A 27252-nucleotide genomic window follows, 5' to 3' on the forward strand; every position below is an offset into this window, starting at 1 on the left:
GCGCCTTGTTCTAGCACCATCTTATCAGCCGAGCCACAATAACTAAATCCAACATATGGGAGCAGAATGGGATTTATCAATCCACACTGTACGGCAAAGAGAATGAACGTCAGGCCGTCGTATGCGTATCTCCACCCTTCATCTGTGTGATCCTCAGAGCTGCCGGCCGTCTCAGATATGGATTAAACCTCAGACATGATCGCCATAGAGAGAGGCAGTTTGTGGAAATGTACTGGGGTTAATCCATGTCTGCAAGAAGACTGGCCACTGGCAAGGTGAAAAAAAAAAGGATAGTCCCTGCTGTTTGGGCTGTCAATGGATGAATTGTAATTAAAACTTTAGCACACATAAATAACACAACAAAGCAGAAAGCTGGACTGAGTAGTGGGAAATGGGAATTGCCTGAGGAAAAGTTTGTGGGCAGAACTTGCAGGAGTGAGGATTTATAGTTGCGCTTTAAGGGGTTACTGCATAGTTTGGTAAGCCTACGCACAGAGCTGCTGTAGCTATGTGCATAGGCTACACCAAAGCTGACCTGTGCCTCCTCAAGTATGTAACCACACATGGGGGTTATTCAGGCTACAACAATGCTACATGGAAAGTAAAAGAAAGCTGATCAATCTTCTCCTTCACAGTAACAAAGTGACCTCCACAGCCAGCAAAGTGACCTCCACTTGAATCTTTAAACCAGCTGCTATGCCTCTCTAACACAGTGACTGAAAGACAGCTCAGTGATTGCATGTAGTAGTATTTGCAGTAATGGCCTACTCAGTAATGAGAAATGTCAACATAACTGTTAAGAATAATACTTGATGTAACTTCAGTTCAAGCACATTGGTAGCTCACCGTCAGTCATTATATCAATGTGAACAAAAGACACAAAGAACGATACAGCCTGATCGTATAAAGTAGAACTATCTTGTCTTACGAGGGTGACATCAATAGATGGCATCTTACAATCAACTAGAAATCAAGACCTATATAATAGAAGACAAGTGAGTAGATATATAACAGGAGTGATACATTTCTTAAACATACTTTTAGCTTGTACTGCGATACATTTTCTTCTCAATTATCATTTTGTTACTCACTTTCTTAACATCGCATACTTTTGTGTATACCATGATGACTGCGAATGCTTTATTTCAGTTGGCTGCCAGATGTACATTCACTTCTGGTGGCCAGAAGGTATAACCAGTAACTCTGATGGAGGCATGGGCACCAACTTGGGTTGAACACTCGAGGGGCAAAAAATGCAGGCCTATGTAGTGTGCATGATGTGTGCGAAGAAAAGTTTGTTGCCTGTGATCTGTCACTGGCTAACTGTACAGCCTCGCAGAACTGATATTTGACAGTTCTTCACATTATAAAGGAACAAAATTTGTTTAAACAAGTGATTTGGTGTTTTCAAAGACATTGTATGAAGCTGAGACAGATTCAGTATTCTGTTTGCATTCAGAGGCTGCTGGTTTGCTTCCAGCAGGGGTCTCACACTGTGAACACTACAATGTCAGATACAGTCAGAATAGTAAAAGTTAATGATCACTCAGAGTTACAAAACAAAACTCTAATAAGCTCTCACTCACTGGTTATGAGATTTCAGATGGATTCTTCAGGAGATTTTCAGGAGGAGACTTTCTTCACTGAGAGGGACTTTTTTCCAAAGCCAACTGTTGAAGCTAAATCCATCATATGCTGCCATCTCCTCCAGTATTTCATCCAGAAGTGTTTCGGATAAATGAATCTAGTGTTCTTGCACTCTTTGAGTATTCACTTGGAAGTTTGTCTGAGATTACAAATGTCACAGCAAACCTACTAAACCTGTTATTCTCTATCCCAAACTCCCAGTTTGAGAGGATTATGTCTTAAGGAATCTCCTCTAAGTATTTTTTTCATTTTTAAATTTGAACATAATAAAGGCTTCATAGTCAATCAATGATCTGACTATTAATTACAGTCAATCAAAACAGCTATTTCTTCCCTTGTTGTCCTATCTCACAAAGAAGAGGAATGTATTCCATTCACTCTTACGCTGGGAAACCCCTACAACCCACTCCAGAACCCAGTGGTTCCCCAGACCCCAGTTTGAAAACCACCACTCTGTTCTTTTTATTCTAATTGTGTTCATAATTTTAAAACAATTTCATGAGCATGAAGCATTCAAAAGAGCGAATTTCAAACAGGCAGGATTTTAAAACCCTCAGCTCAGGCTTTTGCTTATCCATTACAATTGTGAATGAACAACTTCGTCTCTTGTTCCCCCTTCTGTACACTTCTGAGTTGTCCTCCTCGGATAAACGGAATAAATAAATGAAATGAAATTACAAACATAGAACAAATGTTTTTTTATCCATGCTAAGTGGGCACTCCTCTCGCTGCCCACTCTCTGCCTCTCTACAGCATGAAATGCTCACAGTAGTGCTGCTTGATTTCTAAAATAAAACAATAGACTGTAGATCATTTTTTTTATCGTGTTTATGATGTTAGTACTTCAGGCCAAAAGCACTTAAACGCTCTGATAAGTCATATTTATAAGGGTGAGTACAGTTTAACAAGGAGCACTTGAATCTAAAGTTGCACTGAGAGTGAATGTCTGTATGCATGTGAGTGTTCATCCTGATAAGTTGTGAAGTAAGTGTGTACAGTACAGAGCTGAGTGATGACAGTCAATAACAGTCACATCACAGCTCACCTGATTGGAGTATCGCATGCTGACGTTGCGCTGGTCCTGGTGGGGCACGTAGCGGTGGATGGGATCTATGTCTTTAGGGCTGATCAGCTCATCCACTGGAATGTGAGCGCACACACAAAAGTAAGAAAAATAATTTTAACTTGCATATGAAACACCAATCAACACAGACAAAAAAAGGCAAGTGTACAAAAAAGACCCATGCGGAAATTGTATCTTCCCTGAACGCTGTGTGAACATTCTTAGAACGTTCCAGAAATGTACAGTGTCTTTCAAGGGAAAGTTCTTTGAAAGTCCAAAAGGGCACCTTCTCTAATCCCCTACAGAGAACCATCTCATCTTTGTGATGTCATGTTTTCATAAAAGAACACAAACTTAACTTGCATCTAAAGTCATGTAGAGAACATGACTTTAGATGTACAATGAATCACATGAGAATGTTCTGTTTATGTCCTAAATGTTCTTAATGTTGCAGTGTGAACATAAAATAACCCAGATGGAACATTCTCCTAAAGTCATGTAGGGAACTTTGAACTGCAGCACTTAATTAACCGAAAGAGGACAGAAGGAACAATGTTCTGTAAAAGTTCTGGATATATGTCACTTCTAGAAACCTTCTAAGGAACATTACATAAAGTCCCCAGAACATGCCTTCCTACGAAGGATTTAAAGAAAAAAAATCAATTTAACACCATTAACACAGTCACAGACATGCATACACTCACAATGTATGAGTCAAGCTGTCCTTGGGTTCACATCAGTGAAGAATTAAGCAATATTTAAAATATTAAGATAACCATGATGTCAAATTAATTGTTTTTTGGAACATTTCAGAATTTTTTCTATCCTAACATATATAGCATGTAGCCTACAACAAATCTAATAAAATATTAGCTTAATATGAGTCATTAATTGCATTATTAATCATCTTGGAGACTGATATTAGAATGGCACAGAATGAATGTGTGGGTTCGGAGTGTCATACCACAGCACATAAAAACAAACAAACACAGGCATACCCAGCAGCCTGGCGATGTTGTAAAGGGCCTGCCCACACAGGAAGATGTTCCCATCATGGCCAGAGTTGCTGGGGAAACGCTTCTGGCTTCCGTGCTTGTTCTGCTCCGCTTCCACAAAGTCAGCCGGCACGTAGTAGTATTTGGGGATCACAGCATGGCCTGGCATGAGAGACAAGGACTGTGAGCACTGTGTGTGTGTGTGTGTGTGTGTGTGTGTGTGTGTGTGTGTGTGTGTGTGTGTGTGTGTGTGTGTGTGTGTGCATGCATGGAGACAGTAGTCTTCTCTGGACACGTGTTATGTGTGCTTGAGTAAGAACAATCTTCACTTTGTACCTGTAGTTACAGAAAACATATTTGAATAAGACTGCAGCAGTCATGCACACAGCATGTAACAACAATTTTACACAGCAGTACAGAGTATGTGTGTAGAAGAACACACATTAGTCAACCATTAAAAAATACTTCTACAACTACAATTTCTACAATGCATTTTTGTACATTTGTACATTTTCACACATCTACCATTTAGGCACATAATGGACTCCAGCTGCTGAACCACCTCCAATTTGTGGCAGTTCAGTCTGGGTTTAAAGGTACAGTCATACAAGTCAGTGACAGCAGCAGACTCCCTGGGGTGCACAGATAGTGCAGGAAACAAAGGGTTACTTTCTGCCAGTGTTTCTTGATGAAGGATCGTGCTCTTGCCACAGCTCTAGAAACTTCTCGTGTTCGGTCTGTGTACATTGTCTCGTTCCTCTACACTCTGCACAAACTCAAGTTAGCAGAAATACAGACTGCAGTGAGGGAGCAACGAGCTATGGTACATAGAAGAAACACGGAAAATGTGATGTAATGCTAAAGTCAGCATACTAACATATTCTCAATGATATACCCTAACTAAAAAAATGCCTGTGTTCATAAATGATCTACCCACAGCCACACGAACATTTTCAATTTTTTTCTGGTTTAGAGACCTGCACCCACACCTTTACTGGTCACTGTAGGCCAGTGGAGTTTTGGGAAACTAAAACCTGTAGCTGTAGACTTGAGAGGACCAAAGAAACTCTTTAGTCAATGAAATTGTGCTGCTGTGCTGCAGTGCCTCATGCATAAATGCGCACACAGCATCCATCTCTTGACCTGATTTCCTGCTCTCAACCCATCCTTAATCAGAATGTTCATTTTTATGGCCCATCCTATAGTTGTAACTGCAGTCCACACATCAGTATTGGAAAAATCTAAGCTTGATGGTGACACTAGGAGACAAGGTACAATTCACCCTGAATGGAATATGAATGTCATGACATTATGTTCAGCAGTTGTTGATATATTACACTCCACCACAGAAATTGATGGACATGTGCAAAATGTAAGACTGAATAATAATATATAATTCAGTCTGATTATATGGCTACAATTTGGCCACTTCAGGTACATAATTATACCTCTGAAGGAACAAATAGCCAGGGGGCAGAAATAGCATGAGGCTGTACACGAGTCAGCCCCAGTGCCAGTCTTTATACTCCAAAACCTACAATTCTGATCTACCTTTTCCTGCAAGTCTGGTCCAATAAGAATCTAACCAAATGGCTGAAAGGATGATAAAACCCTTGATAATGATGCCTAGTCACCCCTGTACAGCAGCATCCTTCCCAGAGCTGCACCCTGCATGTGTCTATGTATCATCAGAACAATGGGAGCCTGTGACTCCTGGGAGGTCCAGCGAACCTGCAGCAGAACACACAATAGCAGCTCCCAACAGCAGCAAACACATTTGTGGGTTTAGAATTTACACGGGCATCAATGGTAGAAGAGAAAAGAAAGGTACGCTCGTGTTATCCTTTAAAACCCAGCCAATTAACTTCAGGAGTTTTGTTAATTCATACATAACAGCACAAAGACCCTGTGGAGATGTCTGGGGCAACTATAGTCAGCTCTGTCTCACATCATTATCCTTTCTACACTCTAATTATTCCCATTCTATTATGAACGGACCAATAGAAACGCAGAGCTCTTGACATCCCTATCATTTGACTGTCTCCCCTCACCACGATGGGTGCAGGTGAATACAGAAGCCAGGCTCTTTGCTCATGAGGAAAGGCTGAGTTCACTTGAACGTAACGCCCCTGTGAGCCTCAGTCACAGTATGTGGCGTATGAATATGGATGGCACGATTTAATAAGAGAAAGTTTTTCATCGCTGGAGGGAGAAAGAACAGAGGCAGACTCCGAAGCTGCAAAACGAATATTGATATGCCAAATCAGATAAAGTCATACACGTTCGTATGTGTTTGTGCATTTGTAAAATTCCTGCACCCATCGGCCACTGCATTTGTGTGTGTGTGTGTGTGTGTGTGTGTGTGTGTGTGTGTGTGTGTGTGTGTGTATGTGTGTGTGTGTGTGAGAGAGAGAGGGAGAGAGAGAGAGAGAGAGAGAGAGAGAGAGAGAGAGAGTATTTACATGGTTACTCACCCTCATAATCCTGGAAGATTATGGGTTCAAGTAGGTCCTGGTATTCTTTGACCTGAGCTTTATTTCCTCTGAACACCCCTGCAACACAAACACAAACACACACACAGAAACAGACATGCGCGCGCACACACACACACACACACACACACACACACACACACACACACACACACATTAATGATGATGATTCAAAGCTTTGGATGAAATTTATTTAACACACATAATCTAATTTTACAACAACATGCAATATCTACATCCCTATGCAAATCCATAAAATCTAATTGTATGTGTTATGTACACATACTATTAGAGAGAGAGAGGTGACTGTGTGTGTGTGTGTTTGCATGTACATGTACATGCATGCCCACATGCCCCACATGCATGTTTTCCCATCTGCATGCAGATTTCTACATATACGCTATTTTTGTGTGCGTGTGTGTGTTTGTGTGTGTGTGGATACATGTTTACAGTACATATGCAAATTTTGAAAACATTGTCCTTGTAACCCTCTTATCGAACATGTTCTGTATGAACTTAGTTTTTTTGGTTGTTAACATTTGGTGGGCTGTGTACTGGGGTTAGTGTTGTCAACACTTTATTTTGAGAGTACAGTGATATTTTCGTGTTTTATAACACAAGTTGTGCCATCTAAAACTACACACATGACTTTTAAATGCCATGACCATTAATATTTTTTGGATGAACCATTTTATTGGCCACTTGGGCCAACATTCTCTGTCATTTTAGCTCCATGTTGTTCTCCATCGCCTCCTGAGGGAAATATCTGGGGCTTTAGCTGCTACATGCTCCACTATGTTCAATTGTCTGACTGCCATTTGGTGCTGGGCACAGAGTATTTTGTTGAAAAAAGCAGCCTGTCTGGGACGGAAACAGTGCTGATGAGCACTGATGAAAGTGAACCAAACAGTGAAGTTGGGCCATAAAACCAAAATAATTAACTGAAGGATGCTAAAATGCTGAGTAAAACTGCAGAGTCTGTAACCCCTTTCCTCACACAAATATTCAATTCATCCATTGTTAAAATAAAAATATCAATTAGTGTTGCTTTAATGTATAAGCACCATTGTGTGTACTAAAAATCAAAAGCATCAGCATCAGTCAGATAAAAGTAAATAAATGATCATGTTAAAATGTCTTCAGTAGGAACACTTCAATGGCTGATATATACTGTGGGTTTTTATTGTACTGAACCCTTTTGTGTCATTATACTTTGAGTAATCTTTATGATCTAATTCTCCAAGCTTATGTACCTATGTACAGTAGGTACATAAGGTAATTTTAGAGCCTTTTGTCTTGCCTTTTAAATTTCTGTTTACTTTATGTTTGTCTCTGTTTAACTTGTTTGGATGACTTTGATGGATAGTTTATGAGTTTTGAGCTGTTAAAAAATGGTCCCATAAAGATGAACAGTTTGAGAGGTCTGAGATGGGACAACAGGCCCTAAATCAGATTGTTTGTTCATCCTAAAAACGTCAGTGGAGCATAAACCGGCATGAGGGTGATTAAATCATGCTTGATTTCACATTCTCTGGAGAAACTATACTCCTCACTTTATTTCTGACCATTCCCCGGGGTTCACACACAAATTTCACACATCACATCTTTTTAAAAAAGTGTTTCTAAGTCCTCTAAAACCTGGCAAACACCAAAATGTAATATCCTCCCAAATGCTACAAGTCTGCCTTCTATCTTCCCAATGACCCACTTGAGGCATCATAACAGCAGCTATGGATAGAACAAGGCTTACCGTCAATCATCATGTAGATGAAAAATATAGGAAACTCGCACTCGATTCCATCAAAAAGCTGGAGAGAGACAGAGAGAGGAGGAATTATTGCTTTTCTATTTCAGAAAGAGGGATAGGCACAGGGACTTTAAAGCAGCGGATGGCTGAACTTTAGTAGCAGTGAATATGAAACAGCATGGCACAGGGAAAAGATATAGAAGACATGACATTGTGAATGAAAACTGTCAGAACACTGAGGAATAATAATGCTTCCCTGCAAGGTCTTTTTTTTCTCAAAGTTGCGCTATTTGTTTAGAGGAGGACATTTCAAGGGCTGAGATGTCAGAAAGTTTACAATACAGTGACAAATACAAGAAGCATAGTGAGAGAAAAGTTGGATCAAGGGACCATTTTAGGGCCTATGCTTCCACCTCTTCAAGAAAAAAAATCTGCTGTTATGAGACTTGAACAGTAGGAGAGTAGTAGAATATATACAAACATTTAATTAATGGTACAAAACCTGCACACCTCTGCAATGCAGGAGTCTGAATTTTAGATGAACAATTTAAAAACATATACTTACAAAAAAGCAAACACTTGTATGCATGTATGTATCACATCCAAATGGACAATAAATTAGAGGACAGACCAACAGCAAGACTCTTGTTTGATCCGGACTCCTAATTAGTTAGGAAAACAATGACACTGTTGCCTTTTAGTCTTTGTGTAATTTCAAATGAATCAGGAGCTGTAAGCATGAGGTCATTCAGACTGACAGGGACAATGATGTACGAGGGTGATGTAATGTTGCATCATAAGTGGCGCCACATGGTCCTAGGTGGGAAATCAAATTCTAGTGACTGACAGCAGGTCAGGCTTCTGCACATGACGCGTTCATCTTCTCTGGTGTCACAAACTGGAGCTCGCACAGAAAGAACTGATTATGACTATTTTTGGTCATGACTGCAACTGGTGCTTGTATATTATATATTGTATAAGTAGTGACAAACAGGTAGAAACAGGACATTGTGTGTTGTAATACTATGGTGCTGTTCACAAGTATATCTGATCACAATGCAATGATGATGTAGCAAAATTCAGAAAAGGAGGCGATAATCAACAGTGACGATCGATGGCCACATCTGACCACATGTTTTGTACCAATTCTAAAAAAAACAACAGCTGATAAAGGCTGATGAAGTATTGTTGTGCTTTGCAATTAAACACTGTCATATCCGATTTCTGAAGTTGCATACACTATAGGTGAAAATATAGTTTGTTTGATAATGTTAAAGTATCTTTGATGTTATTATCTTGCAGGTCCATCTGTTGGGCTTTTAAATTGGTGTGCTTAAGAAACCACCATTACTTTCATCATTGCACTGCACCCTAAAAAAAAATTTAAATGGAAAGTAACTTGAACTTTGATCAACTTATTAACCAGGCACTTTTTAAATTTCTTGAGTAGGTTACTCAAATGGTGTTTTTCACTTTTATTTTACTTTTTTTTTTAATGGGAGTAATTGTAGTATTACTTGAGGACAGATTTTCAGTACTATACCCACCACTGAAGATTCCCCATGTGGTTCCAAGGTTTCACTTATTTTTTATAAACTTATAACTGCTTAAACATACAGAGTAGGACACAACAAATGTTTTACTTTTTATGCAAATCATTTTGTAACAATAGTAACATGTATGCACATCAGTGTAAGGAGTTTATACAGGTATATTGTGCTTTTGTCCTACTTAATGAATTATGGCGTGTCCGTATCAGAAAGCAGGCAAAATGTAGCCATCACACAGTAACTATATATTCCAATATTACAGTAAAAGCATTTTTTTTTTTATTTCTGGGTGAGCTCTCTGTGGCGCCAGAGAAGCAGAGAAACGAGTTAGCAGTCAGTCCACACATGTATGTATGAAGCAGACCAGAAATAAAAGGCAACATTTTTTTTTTCTCCGATCTGAATAAAATGAACTAAACCACAGGTTTGGAAGCATGCTAAATCAGGTCTTAGGACACCATGAGTCACCACAACAGCTTCAAAGCACCTTAGCATAGGTGTTCAAGTCTGTATAACTCTACTGCAGGGATGATCCCAAATTTAGGATTTTGACGGTGCTCCAAAATATCCAATGTGTGTTCAGCTGGCTCAAAAATCAGAAAAAATCTCCAAAGCACTCTGTTTTGAAACATTTGAAATGCCTTTATTGTTGCAGCGTGGTCAAGTCGGAGCTTAAAACAGACACACTCTGACGCATTTTGGCATGCAAGTTTTTGTCCATGAGTCAAACAGGTCAAATGCAACAAAAGGCCCTTTTAGAGTGGTATTTCAACAACAGGAATCGTCCACTTGGACATGGAAGTATGTCCTTGCTAGGCCAATTCAATTTAATTCTTGCCCTGGAGTTTTTTGTGATTTTTGAGTGAATATGAATCCTGTTCAAAGAGCTATTCAAACAAATTCAATCTGAGTCCAAGAAATGCTCCTACCTAAACATTTTTGGGTATTCAGTTGCATTAATATCTGGTGACTGTGAAGGCCGCAGCATGTGATCTACATCATTTTCATACTCTTCAAACCTTTCACTGACCCCTGTGTGGAAGCATGTGCATTTGTTACGTTTCTACACTAATTTATTCAGGTTTTTAATTTAATTAACCCTTTCTCTCATCTCTTTACACTTTGCAAGCCAGGATTGACTGACTGATCGACTGACTGATTGATGTGAATGAGTAACTGATGACTGCATGCATGACTGTGTGTGCATTTCAGTTGAATGCACGCAGAGAAATAAAAACCCGGCGTGCAGCAGCAGCTGGAGCAAATTTTCCAGAACAAACACTTAAATTGACATAAACACCGTCACTTGTTGGATTCTCCAAATCTTACTCAGTCAGAAATCCTATTATAGATTGCGCGCCACATTTGTGTGTAGTCTCACACACGTGCACAAACACACCAGCCTTCTTAAGTCATTTGGTTACAAGTCACATGTAGAGAGGACAGTCAAGTGAATCACAGCCTTATTAATTCCAGTAATTCAATCCCAGTTTGTTTATGCTCACCTAAAGAGGATCAACACAAACACAAACACAAGGCAGAAATGTTAGCAGCTCTATCTTTGCAGAAGAACCCGTTTTTTTTTTTATAAACACCACAAATCGCCAAGGTCGGCTTGTAAAAACATCAAACAAGCTGCAGATTGTTATGAGCCGCTCTAAAATCCATCATTCCAAAATGTGTGCGTGTGTGCGTACGTGTGTGTGTGTGTGCATTTTAGCCTAACTATAAATGTCATTAGTCGTGACTATCTCTGTCCCTCATCTTTTTCAATAATCTCCACACTGATGGAAGATAACAGAGATTACATCCTAATGCAATAACAAATGGCTGGTAGAGCTGGCACACACAAATACATGTGGCAGCTGCATTAAAGGAGCATTTTGTAGCTACTGTGCATGAAAAAGTAAGTACAGCAGTCCAAAAAGAGAATTGGCGCAATACTTTAGATGGTATATGACAATTTATGGTTGAAGCGCGTTGGCCCCCCGACCCAACTTCTCCCAAGACTATGGCAAGCTCAAGTTGGTCTCTGCAGAAGCACAAGACACTGCAATATATTTAAAATTCACAATAACAAGTTATGACAAGTCCTCCACTGCACGCTGATCAGCTGTTTATGACTATTATCAATTGTCCGTCAATGTAACGTTAAGCCTGATATGAGAGATTTCACCTTTAGCAATCACCAAGCAGATACAACTGTCTGAGGGCTTGAATCAGTTCCTTTAAATGGTTAATGTCTACAGCCTGTGATTATGCAGGTATACATGGCTTCAAACAGTGTGTTCCAGCAGAGGCGAGAAGCAATTTATTAGCTATCAGGGAGTGAGAGAGGGGTGAAAGAGAGGAAAATGAAAGAAGAGAAGGTGCATAAAGAGATACAGGAGCAGAGGAGAGTCTATTTAGAGAAATGGGGAGAGCGTAAAAGAGGGAGAGGGGGAGAGCTGAGGCAGTCACCCAGTGAGGCCTGTGCTTTTTGGCCCGTTGAGGCTGTAAACAGGCAGGGATCCCTGGTGTTTTGTGCTTGAGCAGCTCGACTGATTGGTAAAACTGTCTATCACACAGGCTGCTGCTCTCTGTCAATGGTAAACAGACAGGGAGCACAGACGTCTGCCCTGCTGTGAATTCTCTCTTAAACACCAACAACAACTTCACTCAATGTCTTCTGCAGGGAGACCCGGTCTATCTGTGACTTCTTTTTTCACCAGACGGAGCGCACACTGTGTCAGACACTCCCTTGGCATTTCATTACCCTGTGCGCTCACTTATCACTCAAAGGAAATAACATTCTACTTAATGCTTTTTTTAATGGACTATATTTGCAATGTTATTCTTCTACTATGCCTCTAATACTGGCTAGTGCATCATACATCATACCTAACACTGAAATGCCAGAGTTGGTTTCAATATGCGGTAACACGTTGTGGGGGGGGTGCATAAGACTGTCATTACACTGTCATAACCATGTAATGGGACTCATGTATGCCTACGACTGTTGTCATTAAGTGTCATTCGGTTAATTCTGCCATTTTTAATGCAAGGTTGACTTTTGAGGCTATATTCACACTGCAAGCCTTAGTGATCAATTTCTATGGTCAGGCGTGAAAACAGTAGATATATTACTGTACTACTGTGTAGTGCTGTGTCTGTACATTGTTGTTTTTAAATTATTTTTATATTAACTGTCACTGGCTTGTCATCTGTCAAAACTGTGAATGACTGTAAACATGCCATTGTTAATAATAACAAAATAAATAAAAAAATAATAAAGTGGAACTTTAATCTCAGAGAAATAAATAACTATAACCACAAGTTCACATTCAGCATCCTGTCATACGGAAGCAAACATGGAGACCTCTGAAGTCAGTGTTAACAGTTTCATTTATGAGCTGATGTGCAGTGGAAGCAATGAGCAGATGATAACGAGGACGAGGATGAATGGAAAGAGTGCCAAATTTTTTAATTACAGCTTTTTGTGGATGCAATGGCTGCTACTGCTGTTCGGAGGTGTGTCTGGATGAGGAGTGAGGAGAGGGTGGATTGATGTGAACGGCTGCACAGAAACAGATTTCATCCAAAATTTGACATTATCAAACTCTGTTTAGCTCTGTTTTAACACAACATTATACCGTCATATGTGGTTGGTTATGACACTGTCATGAGACCATTATACGTGTGTCATGACTATTTTCCTTTACGTCAGGTGATACATTTTGGACCAAATATGTCACAAATATGTCATCAAGTTTTATTACACTGTCACACATGAATAATTTACTGGACTTCAACTAAAAGTGGTACCATTTGGGCTTGTCATAAAGATGTCATTGACTGTTATAAGGCCAGTTTGATGGCAGAGTGCCAAGGTGATTTAGGTTACAGGCACCAATCAGCTAGTTTACTTGTTGCTAAAGCAGGCTAACCAGTGACTGCTGTTACCCGTGGAGTGCATAAGCTAGTTAGCTCAGTTAGGTCTGGAGCTAGTTGCCTAATTAGCCAACTCAGCCCTGTGGTACCAGGACACAAACCCAGCAAGAAAACCACCTTGCGACTGTGTTCCCTGTCAAACTAGCCACTGTTGGTCTTGGAAACTAAACATAAAGCTAAAGAGTTTCTCTAAGTTTGATAGTGTCAAGTTGTCATGACAAAGACAGGTTATGCTAACATGGTTAATGTCAAGTTGAGCTGTTGTAACAAACACAATATTGGCTTGATTAATGTCAAGTTGCCATAACAATGACATCTCAAACAATGCAAACATTGCCTTAAAAAATGAGAGAATTGAGCAAATGACAACAGTCACGTTCATGTCATAACCATGTTTATGCCAGGTGTCATGCCATGGTTATGACAGTGTAATAACAGTCTTATGCATGCTCTATCTAAGTGTTATCAAATATTCATTACAGGAAAATGGCAATCTTGAGGTAATTTTTACTGCATTGTGTAATATTACCACCTGGCACAGTTTCCTCTTATATAACTGGATTCTTATTACTTAGAGTATTTGCTGATGTAGTAGCAAATATATGACTGTTGGTAGATGGAGGGCAAATTGCCAAAAGAGTGATCATGACTTTAAGTTTTGAAACTTCACTGGCATCAGTGTCTTCCACAATAAATCTGTTTGCCTGCCGGTAGAACTGATGGCAGGGCGGAGCCTGAAGGAAGTGAGGCATTAAATACTGTTTGCTAATTCTTAGCCTTAGAGTCTTTGTATCGTATTAGCTGCAGGATTAAAGAAAGCTAATTTCAAAGTATGCCAAGCGGTTCACAGTTGGTGCCCTTCGAGTGCCCTCACTTCAACCGTCAACGCCATTTTTTATATATATATTTTCAGCACCAAAGCCCCACCTTTCTCAAGTTTCTGACAGTTCTGCAAATACAAGAGCAGCCAAAAGCAATCTAATTTTGTAAAAAGGACATTGTTTCAAACATATTTCACAGCCACCATAGCAGCTGAAAGAGCCGTGAGCAGCAATCTGTCGAGTCATGCTAAAAAAAAATAGGTCAATGCCAGCCACAGGGCCTCCAAATCACAACTTAAATCTTATGAGAATAGCACTTTGAAAAAACAAAAAAAGAAACTTGACTTGACAATGACTTTTGTAAATTATGTAACAGTGTTTTCTATAAGAACAATTACCTTCGAGAAAAATGTTTCCTGGTTGTGTTTCAAAAATCTCAAAATATACACCATACATAAACCAACATCACTGATTTTCAGCCACTTGGAAGCAGCACAACAAGCATCAGCACAACATGTAGAACAGTAGTACAACAGAAGAGTTGTCTATTGATATAGTGGGTAGATATTGGGCAACATAAGCATTCTTTTGCAGTCATGTTTCTGGCCACCTGATGAATGTACCCAAGTAAAAAATTAACTCTTCTTTTAGCTCTGTTTTGGTCACCATCAAATCCTGATGGAAATATCTCTGAGCCTCCCCGTTATTCTAGGTCCTATGGCACCCATCCAGTTGCAGATGCAAACACAATACCACACCATTGGTAAGATGAAAAATGACATTTATAAAGTCTTTTGGATAACCTCTTATTACACTTTCAAAATCTTTACTTGCACAAACAGATTTCCCACAGAGCTTTGACAAAAATTATAAATTTAATAGGGAAGGACATTAGTTCTAATAATAATAATTGCCAGTTGTAATAAGGTGAAATGACATTTGGTATTGTTAGTTATCAGTTATCAGTTATTGTGTGTTGAGCTGTGCCTATTGAACTCACTTACATGTCAGTCTCAATTATTCTACTGTACTTGGATGAGAAGAGCTGATGATTTATTGGAATACAGTTTAGGAAACCACCAAAAGATTACAAAAGAAGCCCAGCTGACCAAAACAGATTTCACCAAACCAGTGAATGTTGCAGCCCAATTGGGCCCAAAATGCCTAAATTGGCAAAACTAGTCTGCTATTTGGTACTGGGCAGGTACTGTAGTGTAGAGTGGGCTCTGAGAGATTATTCACAGAATATAGTTTCCTGCTGTTGAAGAAAACACGGCTGATAAAAGTGGTTAGAAAGCACCAAAAGTAAAGATTTGGTCTATAAGCTGAAATGCACAGTGTAGAGTTCAGAAGAACAATAGAGTTGGATGATAATTCTCTGGTTTCACTATTTTTTTTATTGTATTCAACTTTCATGCAACCGAGACAGGTTCCACTGAGATTACGGATCTCTTTTTCAAGAGAGTCCTGGCCAAGACAGGCAGCAGCTCTCAAGCACATGAGATCTCCACGGTGATTTAAATACCCACTTACTCCAAAGAGAAAGTTTTTATATTTACACTCTCCAGACTCTAACACTTGGAAGTCTGAATCAATAATATGAACATTTTGATTTCATCGAAATGGTAATAGTATCATGATGACTATTTGGGTTTTATAAAGACAACAGATGTGTCTTCTCTTATGACCTTAATATAAGTGATCTGGCTAACTTTTTTACAGAGGGGTGCTAGATTCATGTAGTTTCTGTGCATGAATTCAAGATCTCCTTTTTTCTCCTCTTTCACACAATACATTTTTGAATGCAGGTCATGTAGAATCTGTTATATGGGAAAAGAAATCTGATACAATATTTATGTTTTTTGAGGTATGGCTTTTGTATTATTTATTTTTCTGTATGTTGACTACGAGGGTGGTTTCCATTCCATACTCAAACATTCAGGAAGATTCTAGTGGGATCAAAACGTTGTCATTATTAAACTTTTGTGGCATGGAGCTCAGCCACCCCAATAGGTCTTTGCCCAGGTCTTGATTTCATTTGGTAAAGACATCATACACAGTCCTATGAGTACTGTCCATCCCTCTTCTGTTGAATATAAATACATAGATAGGATTGGGGTGGCCAAAAGAATTGACTTGTATATTAGAGTTCACCAGTGAGTGTGCCTATAGGTTGCCATGAGCAACCACTTTCACATAGTTGCTTTTTCCATGGTTAATATTAAAATATCGATTTGTACAGTTAGGAGGTTAAGAATGACATGACTGGCATCTCAAATATTGTCAGGCCGTTCAAACTGGTGTTGTTTTCATAAAACCCCATTCAAGAAGCAAGCAAGTGTGGGTGGGAGTTAAGTACAGTGATGTTATTGAGTTATCAAGAATCAGAGTCACCATCGCCGGCTTAAAAGACTTTGACACTAGCGTTGACAACTTTAGTGTTATTTTTGAAAAAGTCTAACTTCAAATCTATAAATAAGCACGAGCCACTCTTAGTACAGGCATTAAATGACACGACCCAACATTAATTGCAACATGAACACTTAAAGCTGTTCTCATCTCATAAATATGTCATGTATAATATATCAAAAGTCTTAAGAAATTCAAGTGGGGGAAAGTATTGAAAAATATGCCACAATTTCCCATTACCACCCACATTCAAAAAACTCATTTATTCCTGTCTTTTTGTCTGATGTCCACATAAAGAGTCCAGTGCTGTCTACAATCAACCAGAAACTGTTTTATATGAGACATGGAGCTGGATGCATCACAGTCAATGTGCAAAAGGAAATTTTGCAAAGTCATCTCAGGTTGCAACATGATGAAGATGAGCCAGACAACTTATACTGAAGATGACCAGCAATGCTTAAGTTTTATGTAAAAGCCAACAGCTTTAGGTTTATGTTCATCATTCATTCAGTATACAAGTATAATAATAGAGTGATGTTGATTTAATTACCATTTTAGGAAGCAAAAAGGTTGTACCAGGGTTTGGTTTTGAAACCCCTTTGAACCACCACTTAGATTCCTTAAATTATTTCATAGGTTATAGAGGAGACTTTCATGAGTAATGAACATTTATCAAATTTTCTGATGTAATTTGTGTGAGATTGACACCATACTAAAAAAAAAGGCATTTTCCTGTAGTATCATATTTAGGTGACTTTCAAAACTTTCCCTTCAAACTATTCCTTAGGACTTTTTTTTCTTATTCAGAACAGAACAAAAACCTGTCGAGTTTGTTTGTGTTGCAGTTTGTGTGAGGTTGACCCACACTTTTGGGTAAAATGCCTGGGCTACTTCCATTAAAGTGACAGTGTACTCAAAAATAAAAATTCATTCATTATCTGCTCACTCTCATGCTGACTGAAGGCTGGGTTTAGTTTTTTTTTAGCCCAAAAAACACTGCTGGAGTTTCACCAGAAAACAGCTTTGCAGAATCTCCCAAACATGTTAAGTGAATTAAAGAGAAGATTTAGGCTATAAACATGGCATTAATGACATCTTTCAAGACAATTTGGCATGTCAGGGCTTTAGGAGACTGGGATTACACCAGACAAGCAGTATGGAGGCATTTTATGTTTTGGGTCCTTTTCAGTTGTTTTTTTTTTTTTTTTTCATTTGAAAACTGATCAGCGTTCACTTAAATTGTTTAGGACAATCGTTCCCAAAGACTGGGTTGGGACCCACAGGTAGGTCACATGAGACTTTATTTGGGTCCCCAAATAAATAAAAGACTGTGAAAGAAATTTAAGCTTTATTCTTGCAGTACAACTTCCATAAAGCATTTAAAATGTGTCTGTTGTTTGAGAGGAAAAAACAAAAACCTATTAATGACATCTAAATTCAGTTATTTGGTCTCATTGTAAAAAAAGGCTAAAATGTCCCATGTTCTTTTCTCGTAGGGAATAAAAACAATGAGATTGCCTGTTAACTCAGCCAAGTTTATTGATAAGGCCTATTATGAATTGGGTCACAATGGTTTGTCATTTTTAAAAAGAGGGACTCCAGAAAAAAAAAAATTGGTAAACACTGGTTTAGGAGATTCTGTAGTGTTGTTTTCCTGTGAAATCCCAGCAGTGTTTTGTGGACTGAAAAAATAAACCTGACCTTCAACTGGCATGAGGGTGAGTAGATAATGACTGAATTTTCACTTGTGAGAGAACTATCGCTTTAAGAGAGATTCATAGAGATTACTGCTCCATGAATCTGTAATAAGACATCCAAACCCTGGTCCCTCACATGAGTGTCAGGTGAATGTGGGTATGAATGACCCACAGGTAGAACTGAGGAGACCTCATGGATGAGAAGTGAAACATCTTCTCGACCAAACAGAAAGCTGGCTCTAAGTTTGTGCTTGCAGATCTCTATTGTTCTCTCCATCTGCCTCTCTGAGCTCATTAATTCTGAGAGGTTAGTTCTGCAGCTAATGCCGTGATTTGTTTAGCATTAAGAGTCCAGCCTCTGATTCACTCATCATGCGCTCACTGAGCTGACTCTGAAGTGGGTGCACTGTCATTTCGCTGGGATCATAGGGGATTCAGAAAGGGACAATGAATGCATGGTCATTCACATACATATATATATATGCATGAGCACACCCACTGACAGGGACTCACTCATACACAAACACACTGAGATTGGGGGTGAAATACCTGGGGGATTAAAACACTTGAAATGCGAGAGGCTAAGTCACAGAGAGATTTCTTCACATTATCATAAAAGGATAATATCTGTAGAGGCTTATACATTTCAAAAACTTTTCAAATGTCACACTCAGGCACTTTCAAGTTGAACTTTTTTAGATTTTATGCATTGCCGACCAGTGACACTTTGCCTTTTCATCTGCATTAACAAGTGGTGGCCTGAAATGAACTCTAAGATCATATTACACATTATATGATTTTTAAAGGAGCAATATGTTGCAACTGCACGTGCAAAAATGAGTACTGCAGTCCAAATAACGAGTGACATGAAAAAAGTTAAAATCCAGTTTAATATGAGATCTGTGGTTGAAGTGATTTGTGTCTCCCTGCCCCTCCCCAGACTCGTGAAAGCTCGACCTGACTGCAGAAGCACCACAGGAGCGCAACATTGTAAATTGACAGTAACAAGCAAAGACAAGTCCTTGCTTACAAGTTTATCAGTTGCCCGTCAATGTTAAGTTAAGGCCGTTATCCTGAAAACAAAAGCCCACTGCTCTGAAATAACACACTTTGAATTCAGAGTTCAGTGACCTGCTACTGCCTTTCAGACTCCATTAACAGATTGCTCAATTTAACCATAATAAACATCTAAGCCTTCTACAAGATTATTAAGGATTTCTTACAACTCACACTGTAAACACTTACTCATTCAGCAAAAATTCAGCATTCATTTTTAACTCTAATTAATGTGAAACAGGCGTAAAAAACTTTTTCCCACCCAGAATAAAATTTCAAAGGACTCTGCAGCTGGAACGCCGCCAGAGTAGCCAATATTACAACAGTAAACATATTACAGATTCCTCCTTTAATTCTAAATTTGACTGACATGCCTTGATATCTCAGTGACATTGAAACCACAGTGGAGACACAAGGCAGTCTTTTCCAAAACTGCTGCTGTTGTTTTGCTAACCATGCAGTGATTTATTTGTTTTAAAGCTGAAATGATACTTCCCGTCTGCGAGTTAACAAGGGTCCGCCAGGACATGAATTTCATCATCAGACACTGTTCATGTTGGCTCTGCACAGAAATGTGCAGAACCTCCAATCTGTGACCATGTGGAATACACTATGCTAAAACAAGCTACTGAATACTGTCTGCAAACCCATTGTCCAAGCAGAACTACTACACATCTGTGGTGTTTGCAGCTGTCTGTGTTGGTGTCAGTTTGGGGGTACATTCAAGCCTTCAGACTCCACTCCCTAAAGTTCAGTTTATAGCAAGCTTGCAGCATGCAGCCAAATCAGAACTCTATTCTGTATTTGCTGTGTTCTGTAAGCCTGTTGCAGCTGCAATGTGCTGCATCTGCATCTGGTGTGAATACACACAATCCGCTACCATTTTAATTAATGTATTTTGGCTACTGCGGATGCTGTGCAGCAGATGTACACAGTGCTGCACACAGAGCAAAAAGGCAGTAACAGGTAATGCTCTGTAACGAAAGGCAGGGCTGCTTTCTTTCATCTCTCATGGAGTTCCCCAGGGATCTATCCTGGATCCTTTATTTGTTTATCTATATGCTCTCCTTCAGGAAAATAAGCCCAGATGTAATATTTATTTCAACCTCTATTCTGATAAAATGTTGGATGTGTAAGAAATAACTGAGGCACTCTCAAAAATGCAGGTCTTGTCTCAGAGACCAGTTGACTAAAATCAAAAGTTGTAGGAATTAAGAAAATGAAGAAAGACAGTCCAGAAAAATGGAAAGAAAGAATAAGAAAAAAACAAGACATCCTTTCAGTGTCCCATCAGCACTCACCTTCATTTCAGCAGGTTTGTAGTAGCGGCGATTCTTGTCTTCGTTGGCAGTGCGGTAGCCGTCGCGGAGGAAACGTTTGAAGCCGTACTTGCCCCGCAACTTGCGGACAATCTTGTCCAGCGTCTGACTGTAGAGGGCATCATCGTCTACTGCAAAGGCTGGATAGCTGATGGTTGGAAGCAAGGCTGCATCGGTGTTCTGACAGGGAGAAAAGATTTCCTTTACACTAATACCAAACTTTGTCCATCGCCATTTTAATTTATTACATGACTTTCTGGAGGTCATGTTGGATCTGATTTTTGCAGCCATGCTCACATCAGTCAGATCCTTCATCTCTCGCCACAAAATTGTCTGAAAACATATTTTTCTCGTTTTGTAATCTGGAAAAAGAATTGGATTCAAATAAATAGCAGAATAAAGTTTAATTCTTATTTTTTTATGTACTTAATTTGATAATCACGTCATGGAAAACTCCTAAAAAGATGGCAGCAACAGAAGAAATGGCTGCAATAAGAAAGACACACATCATATTGAGAACACTGAATGAGTTCCAATACTATTATAATAAATTTTATTCAAATTTTTTTACAAAAACTCTCATTTTTCATTCCTTGACATTATGGTACGGTGTTTAAGGTAACACACCCTTAAGTTTACTGTACAAAAATTGCTTGATCTAATTTATGACAAAAATATTTTTTAGCAACTGGCATCATAATGGGCACCATAGAGGATTAAATCCTAACCACTGATACAATAAATTTTGAGTCAGGACTGTGGGACGGATGTAGATGTCTTTTACCAGCTTAGGAATGAAAGCTCCTGGTTATGAACAGCACACTGCAGCAGCTTTATTTAAAATCAAGGTCTGCCTGACTAAATTTCAATTGGAACAATCATTAGGAATGAATATTGTTATTAGGCCTGACAAACCATTATGACTGGGCATCTTATTCTCTCATTTCATTTTTATTTGCTTTACTCTATTAAGCAATGAAAATGAAACCTATTAGACGCTAGCCTCACTGCAAACAGCTCTAAATATTTAAGATGTATTAATAGAAGGCAGAGCTGCTGTCTATGCATTGAAGTCCTCAGTGACTGCAGTGATATGTTTTCTTAACACGGACAGCTATGGACCAGTTTGTCAGTCTGATAAAGGACTATATGTCATTGTGACTTGTGGTTGACTGTTAGATGCCGCCGTCATGTTTTGTATTGAAATCGTTTTTAATTTGCACACATCTCTGCAATTCACAGAGGAGCCAACGGCTGCTGTGTCTCATCCAATCCCCTCTTATTCCTTGACTTCTTGTTACACCTCCAATCTACATGTTAACATCCTCGGCAGCCGCAGCTGAAATGAGATATCGGCCTGTAGAACACATTCTGTGCAGGTATTGAATGTGTCTAGAATACTGAAATCCAATCTTTTGCCGTAGTGCGTGACACACTGATATCATATTGATACTTTGGTTATCTTTACATTATCCTACAGTATTGTCGGCCTCTCGCTCCCTGCTGCTCTCCATCCTTCCAGCTCCTTAACGTTAATCTCATACAGCTACAATGCCACTCTGGTCGTCTAATTACACTCATTTCCCCGTGAGCTGATGGCCGCTATTCTGCCTGACACATTCGACGCACGGAGAGAGATGTGATCATTTAAGTGTCTGCGGAGTGAAAAAGTGGAGAGAGGGGAGTGATTTTTGCTCCTGCTTTTCCCTTATGTACCACTTTTTTTTTCACTCCTTCCTTTTTCAGCTTTACCTCCCCCCTGCAGCTCTGCAGGCACCTCTCACTTCACCCATTTCTTGTCAAGGCTGAACCATCAATAGCACAGGTATGGGTAGTGTAATGACTTCACCATGAGGGAAATACATTGCTGAAATACATATATCCACTCACACTGACATGAGTCCATAGTTTGCTTGGTGTGAACCAGCGTTAATTTTGCCAAAATGCCATTTTGTTTTAGTCACATACACACTTATGAGGGTAAAATGCTCATCCATGGTTATAGTTATTGGGTCAAATGTTAATACATTACATATGTCCATGTATTTTTCTATGAATAGTCCAACAAATCATGATTTTACCAGTGCTTACACTTAAACATAACTCCAGCAACAGTCACTTTTTTGCCTCTGGCGTTACGTTCACTATGGGCACTGTTACGTTAAAAATTTACAGCGCGAGTCGGTGGGCCTTTTTTACTGGCTGCTCTGTCTGACAGTACAGAGTCTATGTAGTTTAGATGTGACATGTAGCCAGTGCTCTCCAAAACTCTGCAGCTCACACCAAAACAATCCAGAGGGATTAGCACAGTAACACATTAGGTAATATAGGTATACGGTGGGGCACCAGCACACAGAAAGTCATGATGCATTCACAGTGTAACGGATCCAATCCCTGCCTTAGATTAAATGTGTTTCGTTATATGACTTAAAGCACAACAACTGCTACCTGTCAGTAATAAAAACAGGGAACTAATAACTATTTCACCATGTAGAGGCACAGACTGTAGAGGCTAACTAGCCTATATGGCAGTGCACCCTAGTGTGCACTTTATTATGTTTTGTCCACTGGAAGGATACCCAAGAGGGCACTTTATCATATTTTGTTCTCTAGAAAGGCACCTAAGAGGACACACAGGTTTTGTCCACTGGAAGGGCATCCTAAAGGGCTCTTTATCATGTTTCCTCCACTGGAGGGGCACCCTGGCGGAAACTTTATTGTGTTTTGTCCACTGGAGGGGCACCCTAGAGGGCACTTTATTCTATTTCGTCCAGTAGAAGGGCATCCTAGAAGACACTGTTATGATTTGTCCACTGGAAAGGCATCCTTAAGAGCATTTTATCATGCTTTCTGCACTGGAAAGGCACTTTATCATGTTTTGTCAGTTAGGGAGCAGATTGCATCAATGTACAAGTGTAGATATATTTCTAAAATCTATAACACAAAAACCTAGCTAGCTCTGAGCCAACATTTGCACTTAAACATTCTTTCTACTGTTTTCTTTATTTGTAGAGTGATTTTAGAAGCTGCACAGATAGATGGACTCACATGTGAGCGAGACTCTCGGGGCAGCAGGGAGCACAGGGTCTGCCTGTTCCTGTTGTGGGCGTCCAGATCCACAAATATCACCGACCACGAACAGCCCTGCAGAGCAAAAAACACACAAAGATTATATCCGAGTCAAAACTAAGCTATTCATCCTTCACAGGTACAACAACACAAAGTTTCGTGTTCTGCACATAACATTCACATTCCAAAACACACAAAGATGCACCACAAGTTCTTCATCATTTATCAGAAAAATCATTTGACAGGAAAATGGCTAAATGGCCCACTTTAAAGCCCCCATCATCACACCTCTCACCTCCGCACATCAAAACATACTCTTTTGCTGTAAAACCAGGCTGATATTTTTGGGTTGCACATGTTTTTGAAGTACAGTGTGGGAGTGCTTGAACAACAGTGAGTCAAGAGTCATCCTATCGCTTCGAAAGTCTCCAAGTGCAGCTACTACAATGCAGCATGTCCATCCAGAGCACTTAAACACCTCTGATGAGCAGGAGGTGAGGGGTGATGCTTTTACTTAGCAAAGGAAGTGATCAGACCTTCTCTGGCTCTAAAAAGCTGGTCCACTTCATCCATCCATCAGCAGTTACATAAAACCAACCTGAGTCACTCCTGCAACCTGCTAAGCAGTTTCTAATGTAAGTCAAATGCATAATGTATGAATATTGCCAGAGTCTAGTTTTTTTTTCTTCCAAAAACAGATCCGGCCAGGGCTTTTAGTCAAATCAGCAAGCTTTCCTGTAGCAATTTGCATAGTGCACTGGATTGCTGGCCACCAATGTAGGCAGCTGTGTGACACGTCAGTGAAATGGCCCTCTCAGGGAAACCTTTTCTGGCGTTACAGCAGCAGAGTGTCAGACAGGCGAGCCTGTAAGATGAATGTTTTTTGCGTTGGATGTGCGCTCTTTTGACTGTGGTTTCCTTCAATGGGCTAATGTTTTCTTAATACAACTGAGCAGTTCAGTCTTTTATGTATGAATGTAACACTTTAACCCAGAAGAATGTAATGGGAAAAATACTATTTTAGCTTTTCTTATACTTCAGGCACACACAAAAAAACAAACTCTTCTTTTTGGCAACTGACAAACATGAGCCTCTACTAAATGGCTGAGATGTTTATATAGACGTGCACTTTGATTTGGGATCAAATGTAAAAGGAAATAAAAGACTTTTATTTTTATCAGGACATCATTGTTTATGCAAAAAGTTTACAAGAGCATGCAAATCTAAACATGACAAATATGAGGTGCTGCACAGAAGTACATTTAAAAAAGGGATGTGCACACTGGATGATGCACCCATGAACATTTATTAATATGCTGCTGCAAAACCATTCAGGCACAAGTCCTTCTTCACACATGACATCTCTGATTATAGATAAAATCAATGTGTGAATCCTGGGAAATAAAACATTTAACAGGGTGATTCCCAAAGTGTGGACTGCGGCCCACTGGTGGGTCACTGAGGACCCTCCAGTGGGCCTTGAGAGGTCACGAGTTTTTAAGTTTCAGTTTTATTAGTTTATGTTCTTTAAAGAGTAATCAGAACTAGAAAGCCACGGGAATTAAATTATGTGTTTTTCTTTATTTATCTGACATAGTTTAGCTGGTGTTACGCTGTATTTGGTGACCTGTCACATGATCTTATGTCTCGTCACTGGCATGATCAGTGTGGTGTGTTGATCAGAGATGTGATTAATAGCTTGGGTGGGCCACAGAAGATTTTCAGATATCAAAGCAGGCAGTTGCATTCTTAAGTCTGTGAATTGCTGATTTAACAAATAGCATGAATATGTAAATATTTATATGAAATCAAACAATTAAATGATTATGAAGTAATGGAGTATGGACTTTCTAAAACTGTATTAAAATGAGATTTATTACACTAATAATAATTTTAAAAAGAGAAAAAATCTTTGTGTTATGGCAATATTAAGTTTTGGTTTAAAAAAAAAAACATGTTTTACCAATATTATCATCATAATTTCTGAACATCTCAATTGATTGCTTGAGCATGTTTTTAAAACAGTAAAGAGGTAACACAATGGTGACTGAGCCTATGGTCCACTGATGAAAGTATTTCATTATTTATATTTCTAAATAAGTGCATAAATGCAGAATTCTACATGGGTTTGCTGTTATTGCAAACTGCTGCAGTTCCACATTAAAAGCATTAAAGGACCACTTGTGTGTAGTATTTAGTGACATCCAGCGGTGAGCTTACAGATTGCCAACACCTCGCCTCCCCCTCCCCCTCAGAGAACAGACGATGACTGCAAAACTCATGGAGAACAGGAGAGGCTGTATGTTTGGTTTGTAACTTCCGGGCTACTGTAAAAAATATGGCGGTGCAACATGGTGGCCTTTGTGGAAGAGAACCTGTGCCCTCTGTAGGCTCATTCAAAGGTAATGAAAACATAAGAATTCTTATATTTTTCACAGATTATACACTCATGAAAACAAGTTTATGAATATTATATTCCTGTGACCTGCTGTTGGCAGACTCATGTCATGTGCAGCATAAAATCAGATCACGGTTGCTCACAGAATGATGGAAAAAAAAGTCCTTTCTTTATTAAAACCATTACTTAGTTTTACTGCCCAGTTTTTCTGTAACCTGTTGTATGTCTGTTACCACCAGTAACTTCTGGTGACACCATATCAACCATGGCCAAAATCTTTGAGACTGCCACTTTAAAACTGTAATACCTCAAGCATGCATTTTTCCCTATTTTTCCATACTATCCCCACTTAGCTTATCCCGCCCACTGACTTGGCCCACATCCCTCTATTATAAGAAGGTGACTGTATAATACGAGTCAATTGCAGGCCACGATATTCCATGCCAGAAAATCATCAGTGTCACTGCTATTATTATGGGTTGCTAATAAAAGTTGACAAGATGTAGATTATATGTATTACACCCCCTTCAATGACCATAATAATACAATGTACATCAACTTCATACCGCTTTCTGTGCATTGATATGAATAAATTAAATTCATAGATTTATGTCTGCATAGAAAAAACACTCCATTCCACACGCAGAAACGCACACACACACACACACACACACACAGAAAAAGATTGCTGGATAGAGTTCAGTGTGTGTCTGCTCCACTGCATCCCTGCTCTCGACTGGGTGTGAATTAGGTGACAAAGCCCAGATAGAAATCGGAACCTGTTAGGATTTGATGTGTACACAGCTCTGTGAATTTAATGACAGGCTTTAAAACTGAAGGATCCTCCTCTTGGCGAGATCAATTTAATCCACAGAGTTCAGCGCGTCACACCGCGGAGCTGCTATCTTTGCATCCGATCACAGAAAAAAAAAATCAAAGGTTCACGAAACTGAGGGCTGTGTGTCCATTCATCTAGCACAAAGGCTAAACGTGACACACCCCCACAAGAGTCTGCAGCTGGTGTGAAATGTGATAGCAGAGTCCAGAGTGTACTGAATG

General features: G+C 39.4%; 1 protein-coding gene across 2 annotated transcripts in view; it reads right to left on the reverse strand.

The window, feature by feature from the left end:
• phkb (phosphorylase kinase, beta) overlaps window positions 1-27252 on the reverse strand; it is a 156557-nt gene that overhangs the window by 74158 nt on the left and 55147 nt on the right. For both annotated transcript variants that reach the window (XM_084721285.1, XM_084721293.1), the window contains 6 exons: window positions 23775-23870; window positions 20709-20906; window positions 7948-8005; window positions 6180-6257; window positions 3709-3867; window positions 2693-2787 (listed from right to left, as the gene is read on the reverse strand). In XM_084721285.1, coding sequence (XP_084577411.1) covers window positions 2693-2787; window positions 3709-3867; window positions 6180-6257; window positions 7948-8005; window positions 20709-20906; window positions 23775-23870 — 684 coding nt within the window. The remainder of the gene's footprint in view (window positions 1-2692; window positions 2788-3708; window positions 3868-6179; window positions 6258-7947; window positions 8006-20708; window positions 20907-23774; window positions 23871-27252) is intronic.

The sequence above is a fragment of the Lutjanus erythropterus genome, chromosome 1 (genome assembly GCF_056507025.1).
Source record: "Lutjanus erythropterus isolate fLutEry1 chromosome 1, fLutEry1.hap2, whole genome shotgun sequence".
Classification (NCBI taxonomy): Eukaryota; Metazoa; Chordata; class Actinopteri; order Lutjaniformes; family Lutjanidae; genus Lutjanus; species Lutjanus erythropterus.